The 23,847-nt window shown below is 43.5% G+C and overlaps 2 protein-coding genes and 1 pseudogene across 6 annotated transcripts in view; 2 read left to right on the top strand and 1 right to left on the bottom strand.

Annotated features, from left to right (window-relative positions):
- MTHFD2 (methylenetetrahydrofolate dehydrogenase (NADP+ dependent) 2, methenyltetrahydrofolate cyclohydrolase) overlaps nucleotides 1-8,376 on the bottom strand; it is a 34,222-nt gene extending 25,846 nt beyond the window's left edge. For 2 of the 4 annotated variants that reach the window (XM_064268751.1, XM_023552785.2), the window contains exon 1: nucleotides 8,094-8,376. In XM_064268751.1, coding sequence (XP_064124821.1) covers nucleotides 8,094-8,361 — 268 coding nt within the window. In that variant the 5' untranslated portion in view covers nucleotides 8,362-8,376. The remainder of the gene's footprint in view (nucleotides 1-8,093) is intronic. The other 2 variants (XM_003413687.4, XM_023552787.2) reach the window with 2 other exon arrangements.
- LOC135227781 (large ribosomal subunit protein eL32-like) lies at nucleotides 8,183-18,806 on the top strand (annotated as a pseudogene).
- Nucleotides 18,807-21,773: 2,967 nt separating this feature from the next.
- MOB1A (MOB kinase activator 1A) overlaps nucleotides 21,774-23,847 on the top strand; it is a 30,629-nt gene continuing 28,555 nt past the window's right edge. The window contains exon 1 of one of the 2 annotated variants that reach the window (XM_023552783.2): nucleotides 21,774-21,981. In XM_023552783.2, coding sequence (XP_023408551.1) covers nucleotides 21,968-21,981 — 14 coding nt within the window. In that variant the 5' untranslated portion in view covers nucleotides 21,774-21,967. The remainder of the gene's footprint in view (nucleotides 21,982-23,847) is intronic. The other variant, XM_003413686.4, reaches the window with a different exon arrangement.

Here is a 23,847-nt window from a genome sequence, read left to right as displayed (position 1 = left end):
TTAGAAGGAGAACGTTGACTGAAATAGTACCATTAATCTGAAGCTCAGAGAATTTAAGTAAATGAAAACTAGTGCACGGCCAAGCTCGGTCTCAGATCCAGATCTGCCCTAGTCCAAAGCCCAGGCTCTTAACCACTACACCATTCTGCCTCGTGATTACTGCCAAGCTGACAGGCAAACACATGTGTGTGTGTGTGTGTGTTCTTCATTGTTTTAATTTGTATTTTTTTTGACCCCTTAGAAGCCCTGGTGACACAGTGGTTAAATGCTTGGCTGCTAATCGAAAGATCTGCAGTTCAAACCAACCAGCTGCTCTAAAGGAGAAAGATGTGGCAAACTGCTCAGGAAATGATTACAGCCTTGGAGCAGCGGAAGACACTGAGAGGTACACAAGAATAAAAGACGACCACGGTAAGTACTATAACATAATCCTGCAACAACAGTAATAACAAACAATAATTTATGACTGGATACATAGGTAGATACGTACACTAAGTGTGGGAGTGCGCATGGGAGTACACCCAAGTGCATATAGAGGCCTGGCTGTGGCTGTTTATACACACATGTTTGTATGTGCAGTGTATATATATTCACATATATATAATAGAGCACAAAAGGGGTACAGTCCTGGAAACATCCTAGACATTAACAAACACTTCTCAGGACTGAGTTACTGGGCTTTAAGGCTAAGGACCATAGTCTTGGGGGACATCTAGGTCAAGTAGCATGACATAGTTCATAAAGACAACATACTACATCCTACTTTGGTGAGTACCATCTGGGGTCTTAAAAGCTTGCAAGCAGCCATCTAAGATATAACAATCGGTCTCTGTCCACATGTAGCAAAGGAAAGTGAAGAAAACCAAAGACTCAAGGATAAAATTAGTCCAAGGAACTAATGGACCACATGAACCACAGCCTCTACTAGCCTGAGACCAGAAGAACCAGATGGTGCCCAGCCACCACTACCATCTACTCTGACCAGGATCACTATAGAAGGTCCCAGTTAGAATGGGGGGGGAGGGGGCCGAATTCAAATTCATAAAGAAGACCAGAATTATTGGTCTGAGAGAGACTGGAGGAGCCCCCCAGACTATGGCCCTTAGATACCCTTCCAACTTGGAAATGATCCCATTCCCGAAGATCACCTTTCAGCCAAACAATAATAAGCTCATAACACCTGTGAGGAAAGTGTTCCTTAGAACAATCATCTATATGAGATCAAAAGGGCGACATCTCCCCGAAAGCAAAGAGCAGAAGGCAGGAAGGAGCAGGAAAACCAGACAAATGGAAATGGGGAACTTGGGTGATAGTGGGGAGAGTGCTGACACAGTACGAGGACTGCAACCAATGTCACAGAACAATCTGTGTATAAACTACTGAATGGGAAACTAATTTGCTCTGTAAACCTTCACCTAAAGCACACACAAAAAAGATTACAGCCTTGGAAACCCTACGTGGCAGTTCTACCCTGACCTACAGGGCTGCTATGAGCCGGAATCGACTCGACCTCAACAGCAATGGGTTTGAGTTTGACCCCTTGCCACCACAAGTTTCAACAGTTTTTCCTAGATGCTTACACACTATTTGTAGTTTGTGTTTTGTGCCCAGTCACGTTACAAACCAATTCTTAGTCGATTATCTTTTAAGTTTTATGGTACTTTTAAATGTGTACACTGTTTTGTGTAGTTAAACCAATAAACAATACACTGGACAGGTCAAACCTCAAAATGCCTACCATTTCCCACAGCCAAGACTATCCTGGTAAGGGTGGGGGGAGGGAGGAGACTAGATGAGGGTCCTTCTCTTAAATGATATGTGTGCTCTACGCCAGGACCCCACTGCCCCCCCCCCACCCCCCCCCCAGCACACACAGCTGACGGAGCAGGAGTGAGGATCTGGCCAACAGCAACAATTTCTAGGCTGGCCAGCGGTCCAGCTGGTGCAGAACTGAGCCCAAAGGGAACAGAGGTGGTTAGCTGGACCAGTAAGGGCTTCTTTCTGAGAGAGTTCAAACTAAAACCTCAGGAGGCAGAGACAAAGGACGGCAACCACACTAATGGGAGACAATCAGAGGAAGGGTCAGAAGACTGTTGCCGGGCGTGGGGCAATAAGGAAAGTGAAACCTAGTTCTGGTCTGTAAACAGCTGTCATGAGAACTGCTTAGGAGGCCCTTCCTGTGTTTGCGTGCCAGAAGGCCCAAATGTGAAAGACTCCTAGTGTCTTTATTTCTTCACACATCCTTTGAATAAAGCGCCATTTACTTAAAGTAAGATAAGCATCTGTTCCTTAGGCAAAAAGATCCCACCAAAACCAAGTCTTTACCTTTAGGTTTCTGCCCCAGGTGTCATATAAGGACTTTTCCAACCTCCAACACCAATGAAACATCAATTTCCCCTTACAGCACGTATTTAATTCTCAGGGATAACATCAAGGTACTGGGTATCTTGTACGGTCAGATAGGATTAATTGTCAAAACCATTAAACTGGTTGCCATGGAGCTCACTCTGACTCATGGCAATGCCAAGTATGTCAGAGTAGAACTGTGCTCCACAAGGTTTTCAATCACTGATTTTTCAGAAGATCACCAGGCCTTTCTTCCAAGGCACCTCTGAGTGGCCTCAAACTGCCAACTTTTTCTTTAGCAGCCTAGCACACAAACCGTTTGCACCACTCAGAGTCTCCAATTAATTCTCAAGACCACTGTTAGCTAAAATAGAATTTTAAAGCTTTAAAAACCCATCTTTAAACCTCCTTTTCACTTGCATTATCATTAAATACCTACTTTAAACCAAATCTCAATATTTTAGATATAATACAGTAATTTTCTATCTAAAAACCAAACTTGTTGCCGTCGAGTTGATTTTGACTCATAACGACCCTACAGGAGCACAACTGCCTTCTGTTAATCTATATTTGTATCTTGTGAGGTATCAAGGTCTCATAATTTTATAGCAAACCAAATACTTTTGCCAAGGTTTTATGGAATGATTCTAGCGTGGCACAAAATATATTATAGCATTTAATATATATCCATGGTATATTAAGGAAATGAAAACATATTCGTATTTACGAAACCATTTCAGAATTAGAGTGGTAGGAGACGTCACTAAAAGGGCTTTGGTGATACAAACACCGCTGACAACATTTCTGATCTATATTAGTACCAGGAACATCGCCTCAGGCCAGAAATACATTCCAAACCCTGGGATAGTGTAGAGGAAAAGACTACTTAAAAAGGACAGTCATTTGAACACTGTGTTCTTTTAAGAACTATCTATATGGGATCAAGTTGACAATAGCAAATCAAAAGATTACATAGGAAACTTAGGGGACAGTTAGTTTATGTTAATGGGGAAGAACAATTTGGAAAAAGGGGGTGAGAATGGCTGCACAACTTGGAGAATATAATCAGTGTCACTAAATTGTACATGCAGAAATTGTTGAACTGGTGTATGTTCTGCTGTGTATATTCACAACAACAAAAAATAAAATAGTTTTAAAAAAGATAGTCATTTATATTGAATGAAATAATATATATAAAGTGCCAGCCACACGTTTAATAAAGATTGATTTTCTACTCTCTTGGTTACAGTCATACACACACACACATCCGTAATTTACAATAGATAATATCTGAGGAAACCCTGGTGGCGTAGTGGTTAAGTGCTACAGCTACTAATCAAAGGGTCGGCAGTTCGAATCTGCCAGGTGCTCCTTGGAAACTCTATGGGGCAGTTCTACTCTGTCCTATAGGGTCGCTATGAGTCAGAATTGACTCGACGGCACTGGGTTTTTTTGGATTTAACCATATCTACTGTGTATTAAATGTGTGTATATGTATATTGTTTGTGTCTGTATGTGTATATATATATATAGTAGCCCTGGTGGCACTGTGGTTAACAGCTTGCCTGCTAACCAAGAAGTCGGCAGTTCAAATCTACCAGCTACTCCTTGGAAACCCTATGGGGCAGTTCTACTCCTACTGGGTGGCTATGAGTCGAAATCGACAGCGATGGGTTTATAGGCAGTCCCCGGATTAAGAATGAGTTTCGAATTCTGTTCCTATGCATCTGTCTTTAAACTGAATTTGTACCTAAGACACTAAACAGTTAGCTACAGTTCGTACATGGTTCCTATGTATCTAAGTTAGTCAAATGTTTTTCTTAGTATATGGTATATAGTGTAACTCTTGGATGCATTAAATGCATCAAAGAAACACTTCCAGATACAATAAAACATTTTTAACATAATACGGTAATAATAATAACATTTTGATGTGTGTTGCCAAGTAATATCAGTTTGTTATTATGAGCCATTGTATATACCTCCAGTTTTTAATATAATAGGCTTTACGGGGCTTGGTTCTTAACTACGGGTTGTATGTAAGTAGGACGTTTGTAACCAGGGGACTGCCTGTATATAAAAAAATAATCAGTGAGATGGGCTCCGCTTGCACTTCATTCTGAAGGCAAAATACTTAGAGAAAATGGTGGCAGCACATTTGGGCTAAAAATGCTATACTAGAGCTAAGGACACAGGCTTCTGGGAGAACCCAGTGTTCCAAGTCCCAGTCCTTAGCTTCCAAAGGCAGGTTCTAGATGTTATGCCAATTTGCTTTAAAAAAAAAAAAAAAAAACTGTCAAAGAGCAACAAGAACAAAGCCACAATGTAATGACAATCCTTCATATTATTTAGCCCTCCTCTGCTTCCCACAACTCCGCAAAAAGTGAAACAGCCTAGGGAATGTGTCATTACCTAGCTCCTCTCTTTGCCAAGGGGCAGATAAAGTAACTGCCACCCAGTGTAAACAGGAAAAAGGAGATTCAGCTCAGTCCCACAGGGAATGCAAAAAGTGTAACTATATTAGCTAGCATTTATTTAGGAACTGAATGCTTTCACAGATGTGTTTTGAATTTTTTCTATTAAAATAATGAATCAACAGACTAGAAAGAAGAGGATTGTTTAATAAATTCAGAATGAAAAATCAGTAGCATCTTCACTTTCTCCTAATTTAATAGCTTACATTACTATAATTTTCCATGAAAAATTAATATGAGGCATTTTACAATTCATGACCAAGTTATTTTGAGAAGAGTTCTAACTATTGTTACCTACCGAGTACTTGTCTTGGTCATCTAATGCTGCTATAATAGAAATACCACAAGAGGATGGCTTTAACAAAGAGAAATTTATTTTCTCACAGTCTAGTAGGTTACAAGTCCAAATTCAGGGTGTCAGCTCCAGGGGAAGGCTTTCTCTCTGTCGGCTCTAGAGGGAGATTCATTGTCATAAATCTTCCCATGGTCAAGGAGTTTCTCAGGCACAGGGACCCCAGGTCCAAAGGATCTGCTCTGCCCTCAGTGCTGCTTTCTTGGTGGTAGGAGGTCCCACTCTCCGCTAGCTTCCCTTTCATCTCTTGAGAGAAAAAGGTGGTGCAGGCCCCAGCCCAGAGAAACTCCCTTTACACTGGATCAGTGATGTGACCTGGTAAGGGTGTTACAATCCCACCTTAATCCTCTTTAACATAAAATCACAATCATAAAATGGAGGACAACCACAGAATACTGGGAATCATGGCCTAACCAAATTGACACATATTTTGGGGGGGCACAATTCAACCCAGGACAGTACTGGAACCAGGATTGAGTGAAGAATGACACAAAGGGAGATGAAACTAATATCTATTAAACACTAGGTATTTTCGCCATGAGTCAGAATCGACTTGATGGCAATTGGTTATTTTGCCAAGGGATTTACATACATTATTCTTACAATCACTTTGGAGCTATTATAATAATCCTGTTATATAGAAAGGTGTATCTGGATGGTGTAAACAGTTAACACGCTCAGCTGCTAACTGAAAGGTTGGAGTACACCCAGAGGCACTTCAGAAGAAAAGCCTGGCAATCTACTTCCAAAAAATCAGCCACTGAAAACCCTGTGAAGCACAAGTCTACTCTGACATACATGGGGTCACCACAAGTTGAAGTCAACCCAATGGCAATTGGTTTGGTTATATTAAACCAAAAAAGACCAAACCCATGGCCGTAGAGTTGATTTCCAACTCATAGCGACCCTATAGGACAGAGTAGAACAGCCCCACAGGGTTTCCAAAGAGTGGCTGGTGGAGTTGAACTGCCGACCTTTTGGTTAGCAGTCAAAAGCTTAACCACTGCACCACCAGGTCCCCTTGGTTATATTGAAGAGGAAAGAAACCAAAGATGGTAGAAAACAAAATTCAAACTTAAACCTCTGCCTCCAAAGTTCATTTTTCTCTGTATCTCACTGTGTCCTAGACTATCCTACTATCCGCCAGATGTACATTGCTGAAACCTGAAACTTGTGATATGAAAAACTCTCACACCAACCTTAAAGAAAAAAAAAAAGATATTGCCTTACATTTATGAAGCCAGCAGTAATCAAAGCAATACCTCCCAAGAGCTGTAAATACCAGATGTGCAGAACAGATAATATGTTTTGCTTCAGAAATGTGGAAGCTTACTTTGTCATTCAGAAACGGAAAGTGAAAGAGTATTTGTTCCTGGAGGGTGAGCAAACTGCTCCAGTTTTTTACATGACGAATTAAAGGATTTTTATAAATCTCTTTTCAATCATGAAAGCCTATGACCTGACTGGTCCACAGGCACATTTGGTCAGCAGTCAAAAAAGGGTTCGGGGTGGGGAGGAGAAGGGGCAATAATAAAAGATGGGGTTTTTGGAAAGGCAGGTCAGGGTCAGACCGAGAAAAGCTTGAATGTCAAGTCTTCCTTCAAGAACACATTAATCCACATTCTATTTTCCAACAGCATCCTGGAAATGTCTCCTACGGAACTTTTACACTGAGTGGAAATTGTGCCTGTCTTCTGCTCCTAAACAGGTACGTGAGTTCCATCAAGGAAAGAAAAGCTTTTATTCATCTCTGAATTCCCACAGTACCGCAGCCCTGGTACTCAGTAAGAGTTCAGTAAACGTTTGCTGAAAAAAGGGACTGCTTAGGACTCTGGCACTAGAAAGACTCTAAAGGTTGACGAAGCAGAGTGCATAGATTTGGGGAGAGAAATAACAGCCCCTCCCCCCCCCCCCAAGACTCTCCAACCTAGGTTTAAGAACGGGAGCTTGAGGTCCAGAAAGACCAGGAAAAAAACCTATAGCGTCTCTAAACCGGTAGCTGTCGAGTCGACTCCGACCCATAGCGACCCTAAAGGACAGAGTAGAGATGCCCCATAACGTTTCTTAGCGACTAGTGGGTTTGAACTGCGGACCTTTCGGTTAGCAGCTGCAGCTCTTAACCACTGCGCCACCCAGGCTCCACTGCGTCTCTAGAGAAAGGTAAAAAGAGCTTTCCTTCTTCTCTTGCTGGGTATTTATCAACTCATTTACTTCTGCCCGGCACTACCCAGCACAGAGTGGGGTCTGCAGTCTAAGCCCTGGCGACCACGGTACATTTATTCTCTTGAGGGGCGAGAGGGACGCTGGAAGAGCAGCGCGAGCCCCACCCACCTCCCGGCGGTGGAGGGAAGTGCGGGTATCCAGCCAGCAAGCCGGCAAGGGGATTTCATCAGACTGCACCCATGTCCTCCGCCGCTAGGGTCCCGGGAAGGAACCGCAGGCTGAAGGCTGCTCATATCAGACCGTTCCCAGCGCTTGTGAAAGCGCCCCTCTGCCTTCTCCATGGCAAGTCTCGGCGTTACAGCCAAGGGAGGCCGGTAGGCTCTGGCCCAACTCTTCACCTTCCTGTGTCGCCACTACATCCAGACGTCCCACGCACCAGCCGCCTGCGCCTCTGCGCTGCACGGTCAGCGCCGTCCGGCCGGCGGACTGGCCCGGAGACAGGAGGACGCCCCAGCCCCGAGGGAGACCCGCTCCTCCGAGAGGCGAGTTCATGGTACCCGCCCTCCGCGCTGAGCCAGCGTCCAAGCCGCGGGCTGCTGCCGCGCTCGGCTGCCACGTCGCCCCGCCACCCGCCTCGGCGGCCACCACCACCCGGAGCTGAGACCCTCAAGAAGAACACCCCTCGGAGCCCCTCGGGAAGCCGTCGCCTTCCGCTCTCCCCGACTTTCCGCTTTCATTCAGCTCCTCGACCCTCTTACCGCACTGCCGACAGGTGGAGGGAGCGACAGTGGGGGCGGCAGCTCTGCGCCGGCCGGAGTAGCCGGGCGGCAAATGTTGCCACCAGCGAGAGCACAGCCATGACCGGTTCGGAGCCCGCGCCGGGAGAAAAGCAGACTCGCGAGCCGCGCAGTTATACCGCGGCCGCGTGGAGGGCCCCGCCCCCTGCCAGCGCCCATTGGTCTCTGCTCCCCTCCGCTGCTGTCTGTTGGGCTGCTGGAACTGAAGCAGCCAATCGGTTGTCCTCATTAAACGTCAGCGAAGTCCCGTAAAGCCTTGCTTATGATTGGAGCAGGAGGAGCAAAGAGCGAAGCCCTGGCAGGCTCTATTGCCCTGGTAGCCTGCCACGATTGGCTGCGGAAGGCAAGCCCCTGCCTGACGCAGCTGCTGTCACCGAAGCCGGGCCAACACAGGTGAGATTTCGTTCATTCATTGATTGAACGGATATGAACGTCTGCCGTGTGCCAGGCACTCAGCTAGACACTGTAAAGGGCGGACAAAAAGACAAAGCCAAATCCACTGTCGCAGAGTCCATTCCGACTCACAGTCACCGCAAAGAACGGAGTAGGACTGCCTCGTAGGGTTTCCAATGCTGCAAATCTTTACCAAAGCAGACTGCCCCATCTTTCTCCCACTCCAACCGCTGACCTTTTAGTTAGCAGCCGAGCGCTTTAACCACTGCGCCACCAGGGCTACCTGGCAGATAGAATAACCCAGTGCCGTCGAAATACCAACTAACAAATGTAGAGGAAGGACGGAGTTAGAAAATCACCATTTTGCCAAATTATAGTAAAAATTGGGGAATTACCAATGAGTATCAAAATAACTGGGTGAGAGTTTGACGAGGAACAGGATATTTGCATATAGGGTCGCTAGGTTTAGCAAACAAAGATACAAGGTGCTCAGTTAAATCTGAATTTCAGATACCAAACAATTTTGGGGAGACATACAAAAAAAGAAAAAAAAGTATTCGTTGTTTATCTGAAATTCAGATTCAACTGGGAGTCCTATACATTATCCTGCAGCCCTATTTACATAATTTCAAAGCATCTTCCTCACAAAATACTAATTACAAAGGGGACAAATGGTAAGTTTACAGTGGCAAAACCTGACAGACATCTTCTTAACCAAGTGGTCAAAGTTAGCACCAGTAATGGGACAGACACATGTCATGTGCCTCCTGATATGATGCTCTGAGAACACACCACTTCATGACTTTTGACAAGTCTGAAAATTTGATGACGTGAAGTTTCTAAGCCATTTGGTCTCCTGTCACAGTTTCTCATTTTCACATTGAGAAGAGAGATAACAGACCTGGAATATTTAAACAGCCCAGGAAAAAAGCCATATTCCTGAAATGTTGGAACAAGCTAATAGATTTTAATCTAATCATCCAGAAATACCAGGCAAGCCCAAACTGAAACACATTCTCCAGGTAATCTGCATTCTTCAAAAATATCAAGGTGGTCAAAGACAAAAAAAATGAGCTATTCTAGAATCGACTCAACGGCAGTGGGTTTTAGTGGTAGTGGGTATTCTAGATTAAAGGAGTCTGTGATTCTGGATTGAATTCTTGCCCAAAAACTTTTTATCTTTCTTTTTTCTCTTTTGCTATAAAGGACATTATAGGACAATTGGTAAAATATGAATAAGGTCTTCAGGGCAGCTAATTGCTTTGTATCAATGTTAATTTCCTGATTTAGATGACCATACTTGGTTATGTACTGTGATTATGTAAGAGAATGTACTTGCTTATAGAGATAAAGGGACATCATGTCTGCAACTTGCTTTCAAGTGGCTCAAAATAATAATAATAATATGTATATATTATTATTTATATATATATAAAGAGAAACTGATAAAGCAAATGGCAAATATAAAATGTTAACAATTGGGAGATATAGGCAAAGAGTGTACAAGTGTTCTTTGAACTTTTCTTTATGTCTGAAATTATTCCAAACTTAAAAAAAAAAAAAAAGCAAGATTTCAGCCAAGGCTGATCCCTATGAGGTGGAGGTCAGACATACCTCCACTCTCCAAACTTTTTACCAAGTCTGACACCAGCTGTCCCTCCCATGACACTCTCTACTTTCTGGGTTCAATAATCCATTGCAATGGCCACACTGAACTCACAGACCATACTTACAGTTAAGTGGTTTATTAAGGAACAAGGTAGACCTTGGGATCAAGATTGACAGGCTACAACTCAGGATCAGGATCAGGGAGCATGTAGACAAAGTCTCCCTTCTTCAGTACAGGACAGCTCTCTCTGCTCCTCTTGACCACACAGGCTTCCTCTCAGCCCCCTGAGAACAGGCCCCTCTTGGCCTTGCTGCCTGTCACCAAAGGCTCTGCCACTGAGCCTCTTCTGGGCCTCTCACTGTCCTCAGTGTTACAGCCCTTGACCTGTGTTACAGCTCTTTTAGGAGGCTCCTTGCCTTCTCTCTTCTTCTTTCTGTTTCAAAAACCTAAGTGTGGTTGTCTACTTATACAGTCATCTCTCAGTATCTCTGGGGGATTAGTTCCAGGGCCCCTGCAGATCACAAAATCTGCAGATGCTCAAGTCCCTTATATAAAATGGTATAGTATTTGCATATAACTTATGCACATCTTCCTGTATACTTTAAATCACCTGTAGATTACTTATAATACCTAACACAATGCAAATGTTATATAAATAGTTGTTACACTTTATTGTTTAGGGAATAATGACAAGAAAGTAAAGTTGGATTTTTTTTCCAAATATTTTTTATCCTCGGTTGAATGCGCTGAACCTGTGGATATGGACAGCCTACTGGGCCAACTGTATACACAAACTCCACATCAATTTCAAGGCATGGCGCTCCCACCAGGGCCACAAACTGACCAATCACCTCTCGGTAGGCCGAGACACTTTATTTGCATAGTAGGCTACAGATACTTAATTTGCATAGTCTACTGACCAATCCCTACAAGATGCATACCAATCAGGGCAGGCTGCAGCCCAGGACCAGAAAAAAAAGCATCAAGCCAAGTTGTTTACAGCTTTCCCAGGAAATGTAACAAACTCTGTGGGGTAGAAAACTAGGGCAAAAGTAACTACTCAGGGCCCAGGGGAAAAATCTCTCCAGCTGTTTTTCCCAAAGAACCAAGTCAGAAGGCCACATAAAGGGACTTATTTCACCACACCCAGCAAGCCATGGTGAGAACGGGTACAAGCTTTACAGGTCCATTCATGTCGCAGAAGAGGGAAAGGAGCCAGACATGACCTACTTTTGTAACTGAATGCAGGTTCTTGTCCTGTTAGCCGATCAAAATAAGACATACACCACCAATTGCAAGGGAAACAGAAAGTGGGAATTTATTGTTTGTGCAAATAAGGAGCAACATGGGGCCTAGCAGCCAAAAGACTATAGCTCCCTGCTCCAGGGGAGCTGGGAGCTTTTATGTCCTCAAGTCCCCAGGGGGCACAGATTGGCACCTGAAATCTGAAACCCCGAGCCCTCCCATGCCCAAATTTGAGATCCAGGTGCTGAGTCATGTTGCAAAGAAAGTCCACATTGTGGGACTTCTCACTTTGCAAAGGGGCTCAGATGCTGCAGTGTGCTGGAGAATATCTTCCCCTCCAGTAAAGCTTAGGTTCAGGGTCAGGCAAGAGCATATATGCTGGTTCCCGAATGCACACAGTTCTGGTGCCAAATTCAAACCGCGGCATGGTCAGGCCAAACCCGGGTTAGAGACTGCAGCTTGGCAGGCAGGGAATGGAAAAGGAGGGGGGAACCCTGGCAGAGCGGGGAAGCTTTGGTGGAGGCTTCACTTTTAAGAAACCTCACTCCCTCACCCTCCTGAAAATTCTGAGAAATCCTATTTTCCAAAAATATGAATTCTGCAGAGTGAAACCATGAGAACATAATAATATATTTTTAATGTATTTAAGAAAAGGATTTGCTTCTATGCTCCCGTAGTATTAGACTGAAATACCATTTGGTTAACAAAAGTATGTTACACTCCAATCTTTAGTCCAAATTCTGTAGGGTTGAGGTGTGCAGGCCCTTCTACATGCCAGGCCCAACTAGCTTTTCTGCTTACTCTTTCTTTGCCTTGCCCTTACTGATCCAAAAAAAAAAACTGCTATATATCCCTCAAGGCTCCACCCTTGGACTCCCTGCCTTGGAGTTTTGGTTCTAACCCTCCACTTTAAGTGGGCTTGAATGTTTCATAGACACATAAGAGAGAATTGAGAACGCACACAGACAAAATAGCTTAAAAATACAAATGGATGAGAGATAACTGATAGGCAGGGGAGGCCCTGGCAGTGGAACCCACAGAGGAAGAAGCTATGTCTGGATGGAACCACAGAGCTTAGAACACCAAACCATTCCACAGACTGCTCAAAATTCTACTGTAACTGACTCATCTGAATAAATCAAGGAGTTTTATCATCTCAAGCACTTTCTAAGTAAGGATTGTGCCTGGCACTGAAGTTTCACCCCTCATAAACCAGACAGCTTATAATCAGTCAACATAAACCGGTATAGTCACACTCATTATTATACTGAAATATTTCTGTACCAATTGCTATAATCTGCTCCCAAGCCCCTACCTTGCCCCAGACCCTTTCCAAGACCCCAAGATCTCCCTGCCATCTAGAAACTAAAGAATTGACACCTGGAACATCAGGGACTCCACCACCCGCTTCCATAGTAGGCCAATGTGTGCCATGCTCAACGCCATACCACACCTCCTGAATTTCTCTCATCTCAGAACATACTAATTCTTGGCCAAGGTGCCTTCTATTTCAACACCACTGAAGTAGATAGCACTAAGGCAGGGCAGCCCAGCCTCTGATACACCCAGCCAGAGGAAGCTATGCCTTTTTCTTACTACAAAACAATCTATAGTTTTTGTTTAAAATATACACACATATGCATTGAAAACTACAAAACAGACTAAGAGGCAAAAACAAAAGGCATCTCCATTCAAAAACACCCAGGACTAGAACCATCTCCTACCCAGCATCATGGCTGCCCTCAGACCCCTTGTGAAGCCCAAGATCATCAAAAAGAAGACCAAGAAGTTTATCCGGCACCAATCAGATTGATATGTCAAAATTAATCATAACTGGTGCAAACCCGGAAGTATTGACAACAGGGCGCAGAAGAGATTCAAGGTCCAGATCTTGATGCCCAGCTTTGGTTAAGAGAGCAACACAAAAGTGAAGCACACACTGCCCAGTGGCTTCCGCAAGTCTCTGGTCCACAATGTCAAGGAGTTGGAAGTGCTGCTGATGGGCAATAAACCTTACTGTGCTGAGATTGCTCACATTGTTTCCTCCAAGAACTGCAAAACCATTGTGGAAAGAGCAGCCCAGCTGGCCATCAGAGTCACCAATTCCAATGCCAGGCTGCACAGTGAAGAAAGTGAACAGACAGCTCGCTTGCAAGTTTTATTTGTGCTAACTAAAACCACAAAAACTCTGCAAAAGAAGAAAAAATCTGGGATTAGATAAAAGGCATTGTACTAGGAACTGAGGATATAAAAAGTGGAGTAGAAGCAAACTCATCCTAAATAGGTTTCTAGACTGGTGAGGTGGAAGGCAAATCCTGCCAGCAGTTGGGTGCATAAGTAAGCATAATTAAACTGGTGCGTACTGTGCTTACTGGTTAATATGCCCCTACGAGGAGGAGAAGGAGAAAGGAAGGAAGGGAGGAAGGAGGCAAGGCAGACAAGAAAGAAAACAGAGAGAGAAGGAATGGGGAGAAGGAAGGAAGAAACGAAGGGGAAAAAAAGAGGTAAGCTTGTGAGAGTATAAACTTCAAAGAGATTCCATTTCCTTAAGTATTCTATAAATCTTGTCAGGGTTTCCCTGTTCGGCATTCTGGGCTACCACATTCTGCCAAATGCCCTGTCTTCAGTTGGACAGAACTCAACAATTTCACTACATCAAAGATCTGGTGAATCGAAGGTGAAATTGTTCACTACAAATTAGTGAATCAGCACAATTAAACCCATGCGTACCTTGCTTATTGGGTAATCTGCCTCCTCCTCCTTTTTCTTCTTTTTACCTGCTGAAAAGAACTTGTATCAAATTCTTACCACTTAGAAAAATTTTATATGCTTTTTAAAAGGATAAAGATGCTTTTTTACAAAAGTGCTTAAAATAAGGGATTCTGCAGCAGTATCAAAAACTATTATGAAGAATATTGTTCATCTTCCTTAACATCAACACTTAGATGCCAAACCATCATGCTTTGGCTTATTGCCTCCTTACAATTAATTAAAATAAACTAAAGCCTATATTTTATCATGAAAAAATAATTCTACATGCTTTCTATTTGTCCTGACTTCCTTAAAATCAAGATTACAGGTGGTAGTAATATCCAGGAGATGCCCTGCTGCAGAGAACAGCATAACAGTATTTACTATGTGCCAGGAATTCTCCTGGAAACCCTGGTGGTGTAGTGGTTAAGTGCTATGGCTGCCAACCAAAGGGTCAGCAGTTTGAATCCGCCAGGCGCTCCTTGGAAACTCTGTGGGGCAGTTCTACTCTGTCCTATAGAGTTGCTATGAGTCGGAATTGACTCGATGGCACTGGGTTTGGTTTTTTGGGTTTAGGCATTGTTCTAAAGGGCTTTATGCTTAATAACTCGTTTAATCTTCACAATAACCCTGTAAAGTCTACTGTTATCCCCATTTTATAGATGAGGAAACTGAGGCATGGAAAATATCATGATTTGCCAACTTGCTATTTGTAATTTGGCATTTGTAATTTTCAAATCCATCTCCTTTCTTTTTTAAGACACAGATCAATAAAATTTGAAATGATCTTTAAGAGAAAGAATTCAACAATGTCAACTTCAGTTTCTGAGAGTAATAATAGCTAGCATGTAGCAGACACTGTTCTGAGTGTTTTACATGTATCATCTAATCCCCACATCTGTGCTATTATTATCCCTATTTTACAGATGAGGTACAGGGAGGTTAATATTGCCCTAGGTGCACAGCTAGTAAGTGGGAGAGTTAGGAAGTTGTTGTTTTTAGCTGTCGTCGAGTCAGCCTCCTTGGTTTTAATCTTTATGGAAGCAAATCATCAGGTCTTCCTTTTGCGGAGCCCCTGGGTGGATTTGAACCGCCAAACTTTCAGTTACAAGCTGATGGCAAACTGTCTGCACCACCCAGGCTCCTTAGAGTTAGGATAGAAAAGGTAAATGGCAATATATGCATATATATATATATATATACACATATATGTACACATATACACGTGTATGTATGTGTATATGTAGTTTATTGTTTTGTTTGCCATTTTGCTATACATATATGTACATCCATAGAGGGCCCTGGTGGCACAGTGGTTAAGCATCTGGCTGCTAACCAAAAGTTCAGCAGGTCGAATCCATCAGCCACTCCTTGGAAACCCTGTGGGGCAGCTCTACCCTTTTCTATAGCGTCTCTATGAGTCAGAATTGACTCTTGGCAATAGGTTTGGTTATATACATACATACACCATACATACATATATGTATTACCATTTCCCACTAGAGAACACACTTTCAAAGAAGGCTGCCCTCCAGTGAGGGAAGCACAGGACACACCTAGATAACAGGTTTTCATCAGTATCCTGGTTCCTGCCTGATCCATTCCCCCACTGATGGCATTTACAAGGCTTCACTCTTCTATTGGAAGCCCTGGTAGCATAATGGTTAAGTGTTACAGCTGCTAATCAAAAGGTTGGCAGTTCAAATCCACTAGGTGCTCCTTGGAAATTCCGAGGGACAGTTCTACTCTGTCCTATAGGGTGACTATGAGTCGGAATCAACCTGATAGCAACAGATTTGAGTAGCAGGACTCCTCCCGGTTCTATCCTGGCATCTCTTCAGTCTCTACCTTCCGCTTGGCTATTTCATCCACTGCCATGGCTACAGATATCTACGTGCTGATAGCTCTCAAGTTTATCTCCACTCTGATCCTCTTCTCCGAGCTCCAGATCTATATGTACAGTCTGACATTTAGGTGTCAACATCCAAAACATGCTCCTGACTTAACCTCAAAGCTGCTTTTCCTTCTGTTCTCTTCTATCTCAGCAAATGGAAACAACAGTGATCAGTTGCTTGTGTCAGAAACAGGAGTCAGCCTTGACTCCCACATCCAGCCGTTCATTGAGACTGTATATTCTTCTTACAAAATATATCTCAATTCCGTGTACTTTTTGTACATTGTACATTGACCTAGTCCAGGTCAACCCCATTTCCTGCCCAGACAACTACACTAGCCTCTTATCTGTTTCAGCTTTTCAGATTATCCATCTCCTGAAAACCTTTCAAAAGCTGGTCACCAAGCTTTAAAATAAGATCCACAATCCTTGGTGGCTGGCTTTGTCTCCCTTCGTTTTCCTCCTTGACTACCTCACACTCTTCATACTGGCTTCTTTCAGTTCCTTGATCCAGGCAGGCTCTTACTTGCCTCAAAGCCTTTGCACAGGCTCTTTACTCTGAACGGACTTTCTTCCTCCTCTTTACATTGAGCTAACTCATCCTCTGGTGGCTTGGCTTAAGTCGCATTTCCTCAGAGGGCTGTTCCTGCCTCCCCAGTCTATAAACTAGGTGCTTTTTCTCACAGAATGTGCTTTTCCTCATAGCAATTACCACAACTTGTAATTATACATCTATTTGTGTGATTATTTGATTAATATCTATCTTCATCTAAATGTAAGCTCCATGAGGGGAGAAGCTATGTATTTTATTCACTGAGGTATATGGCTGACAAGTTTGACAGTGGACTTCAGATATTTTCCAAGTGGAAACTTCTACAGGACTTCTTTCCTGAGCAAGCTTTCGGTAGGCACCAACATTGAGATTTCGCCTTCAGTCTTCTACCTGAATTCTGAGACAGGCAGGAACGGCAACTTTAGTGTCCCGGTGTCTCTTCTCACCCACTTGTGACAGAGGCTGGCTGGGAGGTGAAGAAGACCTGCCATGACTGAAGTGGGATTGTCCCCTCCTCTAGAAGGTTATTATGATAAAGCTGGAGTTTTGCAAATGATGGGACAGGGTATTTACAAGGAATGAAAGTGTAAGGTTGCAAATCCTGCTGGGAGGGGAAACTGCACGATGAATAGAAACTCAGAGAGGGGAGGGGAGAGGGTGTGGGGAGGTGCAGATGAGGCGGGGCTGGCAGCTTTATAATTTCTGCTTTTAGCATCTGTTGTGTCCAGATGGTGTGCAGGAATCTCTCTTGAGCCAAGGAGGGAATAAAACTCCCCAGTCTTTGTACATTATAGACTGTGTCTGGTGGGGAACAAATTGCCCTGCAGCAATATCCACCTTTTTTTTTTCTTTTAAACACAAACCTCTGGGTTTTATCCCCAGAGGAAATTTCCTGGTGGCTTAATGGTTAAGAGCTATGGCTGCTAACCAAAAGGTCAGCAGTTTGAATCCACCAGGAGCTCCTTGGAAACCATACAGGGCAGTTCTACTCTGTCCTATAGGGATGCTCTGAGTCGGAATTCACTCAAGAGCAATGGGTTTGGTTTGGTTTTAGTCTTGACTGGGAAATAGTCTTACCTTTGACCCCTAAGTGGACTATATTGCTAACGTGGTTATCATATTTTTATGTCTTAGAATGAAAAAACAGTAAACTGCCTCATTAAAAATTTTAAAGTTGTTTTCATATTAAAATAATATTATTTTGGATGTGTTAGGTTAAATAAAATATATTCTTAAAATTAATTCCACTTGGAATTTTGTTTTTGTTGATTTTTGCTTTTATTTCTTTTAGATTTATATTAAACCAAAAAAATCTTTTGCCATCGAGTTGATTCCAACTCACAGTGACCCTATAGCGACCCTATACTAGAATATTTTAAATTACCTAAATGCCTCACATTATATTTCTATTGGACAGCACTGGTCTGAGTAAGTATGTACGAAAAACTGAAAATCTCATGTAAAAATTTCTCACAGAAAGCACGTGCATATCCAAGAATATACACATAAACGTACTTTCCAGTTTAAAACACTGCTCTATAGTAGCACATTCTTTCTCCAGGAGAAGTCCTGGTGGCACAATGGTTAAGTACTCGGCTGGAAAGGTTGGCAGTTGGAACCCACTAAGTGGCTCCACGGGAGAAAGACCTGGTGACCTGGTGATCTGCTCCCGTAAAGATCACAGTCTTGAAAACAGTATGGGGCAGTTTTACTTTGTCGCATAGGGTCACTATGAGTCTAAATGGAGTCAATGGCACCTAACCAACAACATTCTTTCTCAGAAGCCAAGGATACAGAACTAGCATAGGATTTACCTTGTGGCTCTCACTCCAGGCTCCTAGTGCTATAATATCCCTGTGGTTTTCCCACATGGCTCCTTGTAGAACTGGTTTTAGGAAGGATCCAGGCACCTCCGCCCTTCCCAAGAAATATGCACTCCATTTCTGGTAATTCCACTGCCATCTGAGCAAAGATGGTTCTCCACTGGGAAACCTGGAAACCTGAGAAAGATAAAGGCCAAAAAAAAGTGAATGCCCATAGTCTCTGAGCAAACACCTGCAACTAATTACTAGGCAACTCAAAAACTGCTGAAATGCAGGGATTACATCAGTTAAAAAATAGCCTAAAAACTATTTAGCCAAATATGTAATCACATACATTTAGCAAGTATTCGATGAATACTTACCCTGTACAAGGCCCCACACGAGGCACATGTAAAATATAAATAAGTCAAAGATTCCACTTTTAGAAAACTGGTCATCTAATAGAGTTGGTAAGACATGTCAAAATTTCTTACCTTTTAAACAGCAAATATTGCTTGAGGATGTGTATATTTCAGGCATTAAGTGCTTAATGTACCTTACCTCATTTAATCCTCACAACCCAATGAGATTACCTCCATTTTACAGACCAGAAAACTGAGGCAAAATGTTATGAAAATATCCAAGGTCACATGTGATTAGGAAGCACTGGCAGGGTTCCAACTCAGACAGCTCCAGAGTCTGAGCTTTTAGCTACTATTGTACCTTGCTTCCCCTTTCAAAAAAAAAAGGGTTAAAAAAGTATTTGCATAAAAAAAAAACGGTTGCCGTTGAATCAATTCCGACTCATAGCGACCCTATAGGTCAGAGTAGAACTGCCCATAGGGTTTCCAAAGAGTGGCTGGGCATATTCCAACTGCCGAACTTTTGGTTAGCAGCTGAACTCTTAACCACTATGCCACCAGGGTTTCCAGTACTTGCTTATTAGGGAAAAATCGGAATATGCAGAAAAGTAGAAAAGAATATAAATACATAAGCCCTCAAAGGCCTACTACCCAACACAATTGCTGTTTACCATGTAAATACTGCTTTTTAACTTGAACTATAATTATATATTGCAATAACGATACAGATAAAGCATTATCAAAGTTTGGAGGAAGGAAAGATGACTTCCGGCTGGGTCCTGAAGGACAGGGTAGGATGTGGTTATTGGTCATCCCAGTCAGGAGGAATTATAAGCACAGGAGCGTGGACTCAAGTAGGTTTAAGGCTTAGTGGCAAACAGCAAGGCATTGTTTGCCAAGAGCACAGCCCTGGACAATGAAGCTAGAAAATAAGTTAAGGGCAGGTCATAAGAAGCCGAGAATTTAAGGAATTTTTTTTTCCTAAAATGAAATTACCTTTCATTTTGCTGATAATACTGTACTGATGACCATTTATTCCTGTGTCAATCTCCTCTATTAAACTGGGAATTCCTCAAAGGTGACGTCTATGTCCACATTCATTTAACAATCATTTGTGAAGTAATTTCTTTGTGGTGGTACTGTGCTGAGCACTGGGGATGACAAATGAACAAGATACGTCTCTGCCTCCAAGGAATTCACAGTCTAGTGGGAAACAAAGTATAAGACAGGTCGCATGGAAATAACAGGGTGGGTTTCTGTCACTTGCTACCAAAAGAAGCCTAACAGTTACCCACATCTGGCCACAGTTTCCTCCTTCTCTGTGTTCCCACTCCCACCTTATAGAAGAAGCCAGATTAAAGGGAGTAACAAAGAGGTTCTTGAAAAATAAAATCATTGTAATCAAATGAGGAGTCTGGCAGGATGGGTCAGATAAAATGGAAAGGCTGATGTTGAAGAAACTTCCAGTAAGATAAGGGCTGAAAAATGCCCATGGAATATTTTAAGATTCTGAGACACTGGTGGCCTTGGTGAGAAAAATTTTTGTGGGAGGGTGGGCAGGGTGAAGAATCTGGACTGATGTGTGTTGAGAACAGAAGGATGGTAATATCATGGAGACTGAAGACTCTTATTGGGTCAGAACCCCTTTTTGCGTTGTTAGGTGGTCCTTTGGGGGCCTCGCGTAATGTTAAAGCAAGATTAAAAAAAAAATTGGTACGAAAGCCCAATGAGCACATGAAAAGATGCTCAACATCAAACCTACAATGTGATACCACTTCACACCTGCTGTTGCCATCAAGTGGATTCTGACTCATAGCTACCCCATGTGTCAGTAGAACTGTGCCAAAAGACTCCAGTCAAAAAGACAGACAATAACAAATGTTGGTGACAATGTGGAGCAGTTGGAGTCTTCACATATTGCTGGTGGAAATGCAAAAGGTTTATTCACTTTAGAAATAAATTTAGACATAATTATCACTCCTAGGTCTATATCCAAGAGAAATGAACACACTGTCCACACAAAAACCTGTACAGCAATGTTCACAGCAGCATTTGTCATAATAGCCAAAAAATGGAAACAGCCCGACGGCCATCAACTGATGAGTGGTTAAACAAAATGTGGTATACCTCTACAGTGAAATATTATTCATCCATAAAAAGGAATGAAGTAGTAATATAGTTTACAACACAGACGGATCTTGAAACATTATGCTAAGTGAAAGAAATCAGACACAAAAGACTACATATTGTATGATTCCATTTATACGAAATATCCAGACTAGGGGAAACCCTGGTGGCCTAGTGGTTAAGTGCTGCCGCTGACAACCAAGAGGTTGGCAGTTCAAATCCGCCAGGTGCTCCTTGGAAAATCTATGGGACAGTTCTACTCCGTCCTACAGGGTCGCTGTAGGGTCGCTATGAGTCGGAACCGACTCCCCGGCAGTGGGTTTGGGTTTTTTTTTGGTTTATCCAGATTAGGCAAATCCAGAGAAAAAGAAAGTAGACTAATGATTGCCAGGAGTTGTGGGAAGAGGGGAGAATGGAGATTGACTGCTAATAGAGACGGGTCTTCTTTCTGGGGTGATGTAAATGTTCTAGAATTAGAGAGTGGCGATGGTTGCATAACTGTGAATATACCAAAAAAAAAAAAAAAAAAACCCTACCGAATTGTGCACTTTAGAAGGATGGATTTTACAGCATGTGAATTATATCTTAATAAAAATAAATTAAATTTTAAAAATTGCAGGGATGGACAGCTCTCAGAGAGTCCCCCTATCCGACCTAGATAGTAAGGACCGAACCCAGCGCTACCTAACCGGTCCAAAGGCATGGCTGACCTCTCCTAAGCAGAACACCGCAGTAACCACCACAGGAGCAGGAGAGGAGGAAAGTCCCTGCCTGGAGGCTCCTGATTGGCTGAGCTCTAGGAGGGGCGTGGCTAAAGATGCGTCTCGTCCTTACCGGCGGGCGGGGCGGGACAGGCCCTTAGCTCGCGAGATTTTGCTGGTTCCGCATTTGGGCTCGAAGAAGCGGGGGAGACGGGTGAGGTGGGCGCAGCGGCTTGCAGCGACTTGCACCGGCTCGACCCCCGGCTCGGAGCAGCGGCCGCCCGGCTTCTGCTGTCCGCGGGCTAAGGAGCGTCGCTTCCTCTCGGTCCCTGCACCGACCCCGAGTTCCGTCTGCGGCGGGGGGCGGCGGCCCCTCCCCTCCCCTCTGAGGACCGAAGATGAGCTTCCTCTTGTGAGTGGGGCCGGGCCGGGGGCGCCGGAGCCGAGGGCCCGGGTCGGGGAGGGCGCTGGGGGCCTGGAGGCGAGGGCCGGGCCCTGTCCGGGCCCCGGGGTCGGGGTAGCCGGCCCTGGTTCTGCCCCTGCTCGGGGCCGCTGGGGGGGCTGGGTCGTGGAGGGAGGCTGACGGAGGTGAAGGTCGAGGCAGAGGAAGCGGAGGGAGCAGGTTGGGGAGTCGAAAGGCCCCGAGGCCGGTAGCGCCTCCAAACTTTTCCGCCCGAGCGCTCCTGGGGGCGGAGAGACCATCGAAGGCGGAGCCCCGGGCCGCGCCACGGGCTTCGTGTTTCTTTCCAGTTTCAGAAAACATTCCATGCTAACTTAGATTTTTCTCCATTATGTATCCGGTTTTATTATTGTCGGTATTTGAAATTACCCCTACGGAAAAGTGCCGGCTCCGGAAAATGTGGAGAAGCGTGGACTTAAAATGCAGGCCTTGCAGCCAGACCGAGCTGTCCGGTTCTGGTTCTGCCCTCTTACTGACTTAGTGACTTTGGATAAGTTAACTAACTTCTTTTTTCCTTGGTAGAAACTCACTTTAGGGATACTGGCCCAGATGAGGTTAAAATGGAAAAGTATGTAAATTCTCTGATGATTCGTAAGCACAGAAAGGTTTGAGAAGCATTGCTTTGGCACCCAATTTTTTATTCTGGGGACACTCTCTACGTTGTATTATTGTTTAGGATATATGGTTAAATAAATATCCATTTAGTTATGGACGTAATTCACGTTCTTGTCATTTTTATTACGCAGTGTTTCATAAGAATACTATAAAAACCAAACCCCTTGCTGTTGAGTCGATTCCGACTCATAGGGATCTTATAGGACAGAGTAGAACTGCCCCATAGGGTTTCCAGGGAGCTCTAAACCGCTGCGCCACCAGGGCTTCAAGATTACTATACTAGCGTTTATTTAACCAGTTCTTTATTGTGAGAGATTTGGATGCTATTATTTTGCTATTATAAAATAGCACTCCTAAGACTACCTTTGTCCAAATTGCATTTTCCCTCATTTGGGTTATTAAAGGCATAGTTTCCAAAGTATGATTACCATGTCAAAGTGTGAATGATTTAGGTTTTAATTACAAATTTCCATGTTACTGGGACAGTAACTGCTCCCCACTGTCTTTTTCCTATGAGTTACTGTTAATGGTTTGTTCGTGGATATACCTATAAAAGTCATTCTTCTGAAGTGTACAATTCAGTGGTTTTTAATATATTCATAGAATTGTGCAGTCATCACCACTATCTAATTCTAGAACATTTCTCATCACCCCCACCCCCCAGAATCCCATACCCATTAGCATTTACTCTCCATTCCCCTAGAAGTAGACCACTAGTCTGCTCTCTGTTCCTATACCAAAAAAAAAAACCCAAACCCATTGCTATTCAGTGGATTCTGACTCATAGCAACCCCACAGGACAAAGTAGTACTGCCGCATGGAGTTTCCACGGAGCACCTGGTGGATTTGAACTGCTGGCCTTTTGGTTAGCAGCCTGAGCTCTTAACCACTATGCCACCAGGGATTTGCCTAACTGGCCATTTCCCGTCAGTGGCATCATATAATCATACAAAACACTTAGCATAATGTTTTCAAGGTTTGTCCAGGCGCTACTAGGAAACCCTGTGAGGCAGCTCTACTCTGTCCTCTAAGGTCACCTTGAGTCGGCATCTGGGATCTGTGTTGTAGCCTGTATCGGTACTTCACTCTTTTTTATGGGTGAATAATATTCCATTGTATGGATATACCACATTTTGTTTATATCCATTCATCCGTTAATGGGTATTTGGGTTGTTCCTCCTTTTTGGCTATTGTGATTTAGGC

Source organism: Loxodonta africana, chromosome 15 (assembly GCF_030014295.1).
Source record: "Loxodonta africana isolate mLoxAfr1 chromosome 15, mLoxAfr1.hap2, whole genome shotgun sequence".
NCBI lineage: Eukaryota > Metazoa > Chordata > Mammalia > Proboscidea > Elephantidae > Loxodonta > Loxodonta africana.
Note: the sequence above shows the minus strand (reverse complement) of the source record. Positions and strands in the feature narration are given on the sequence as shown.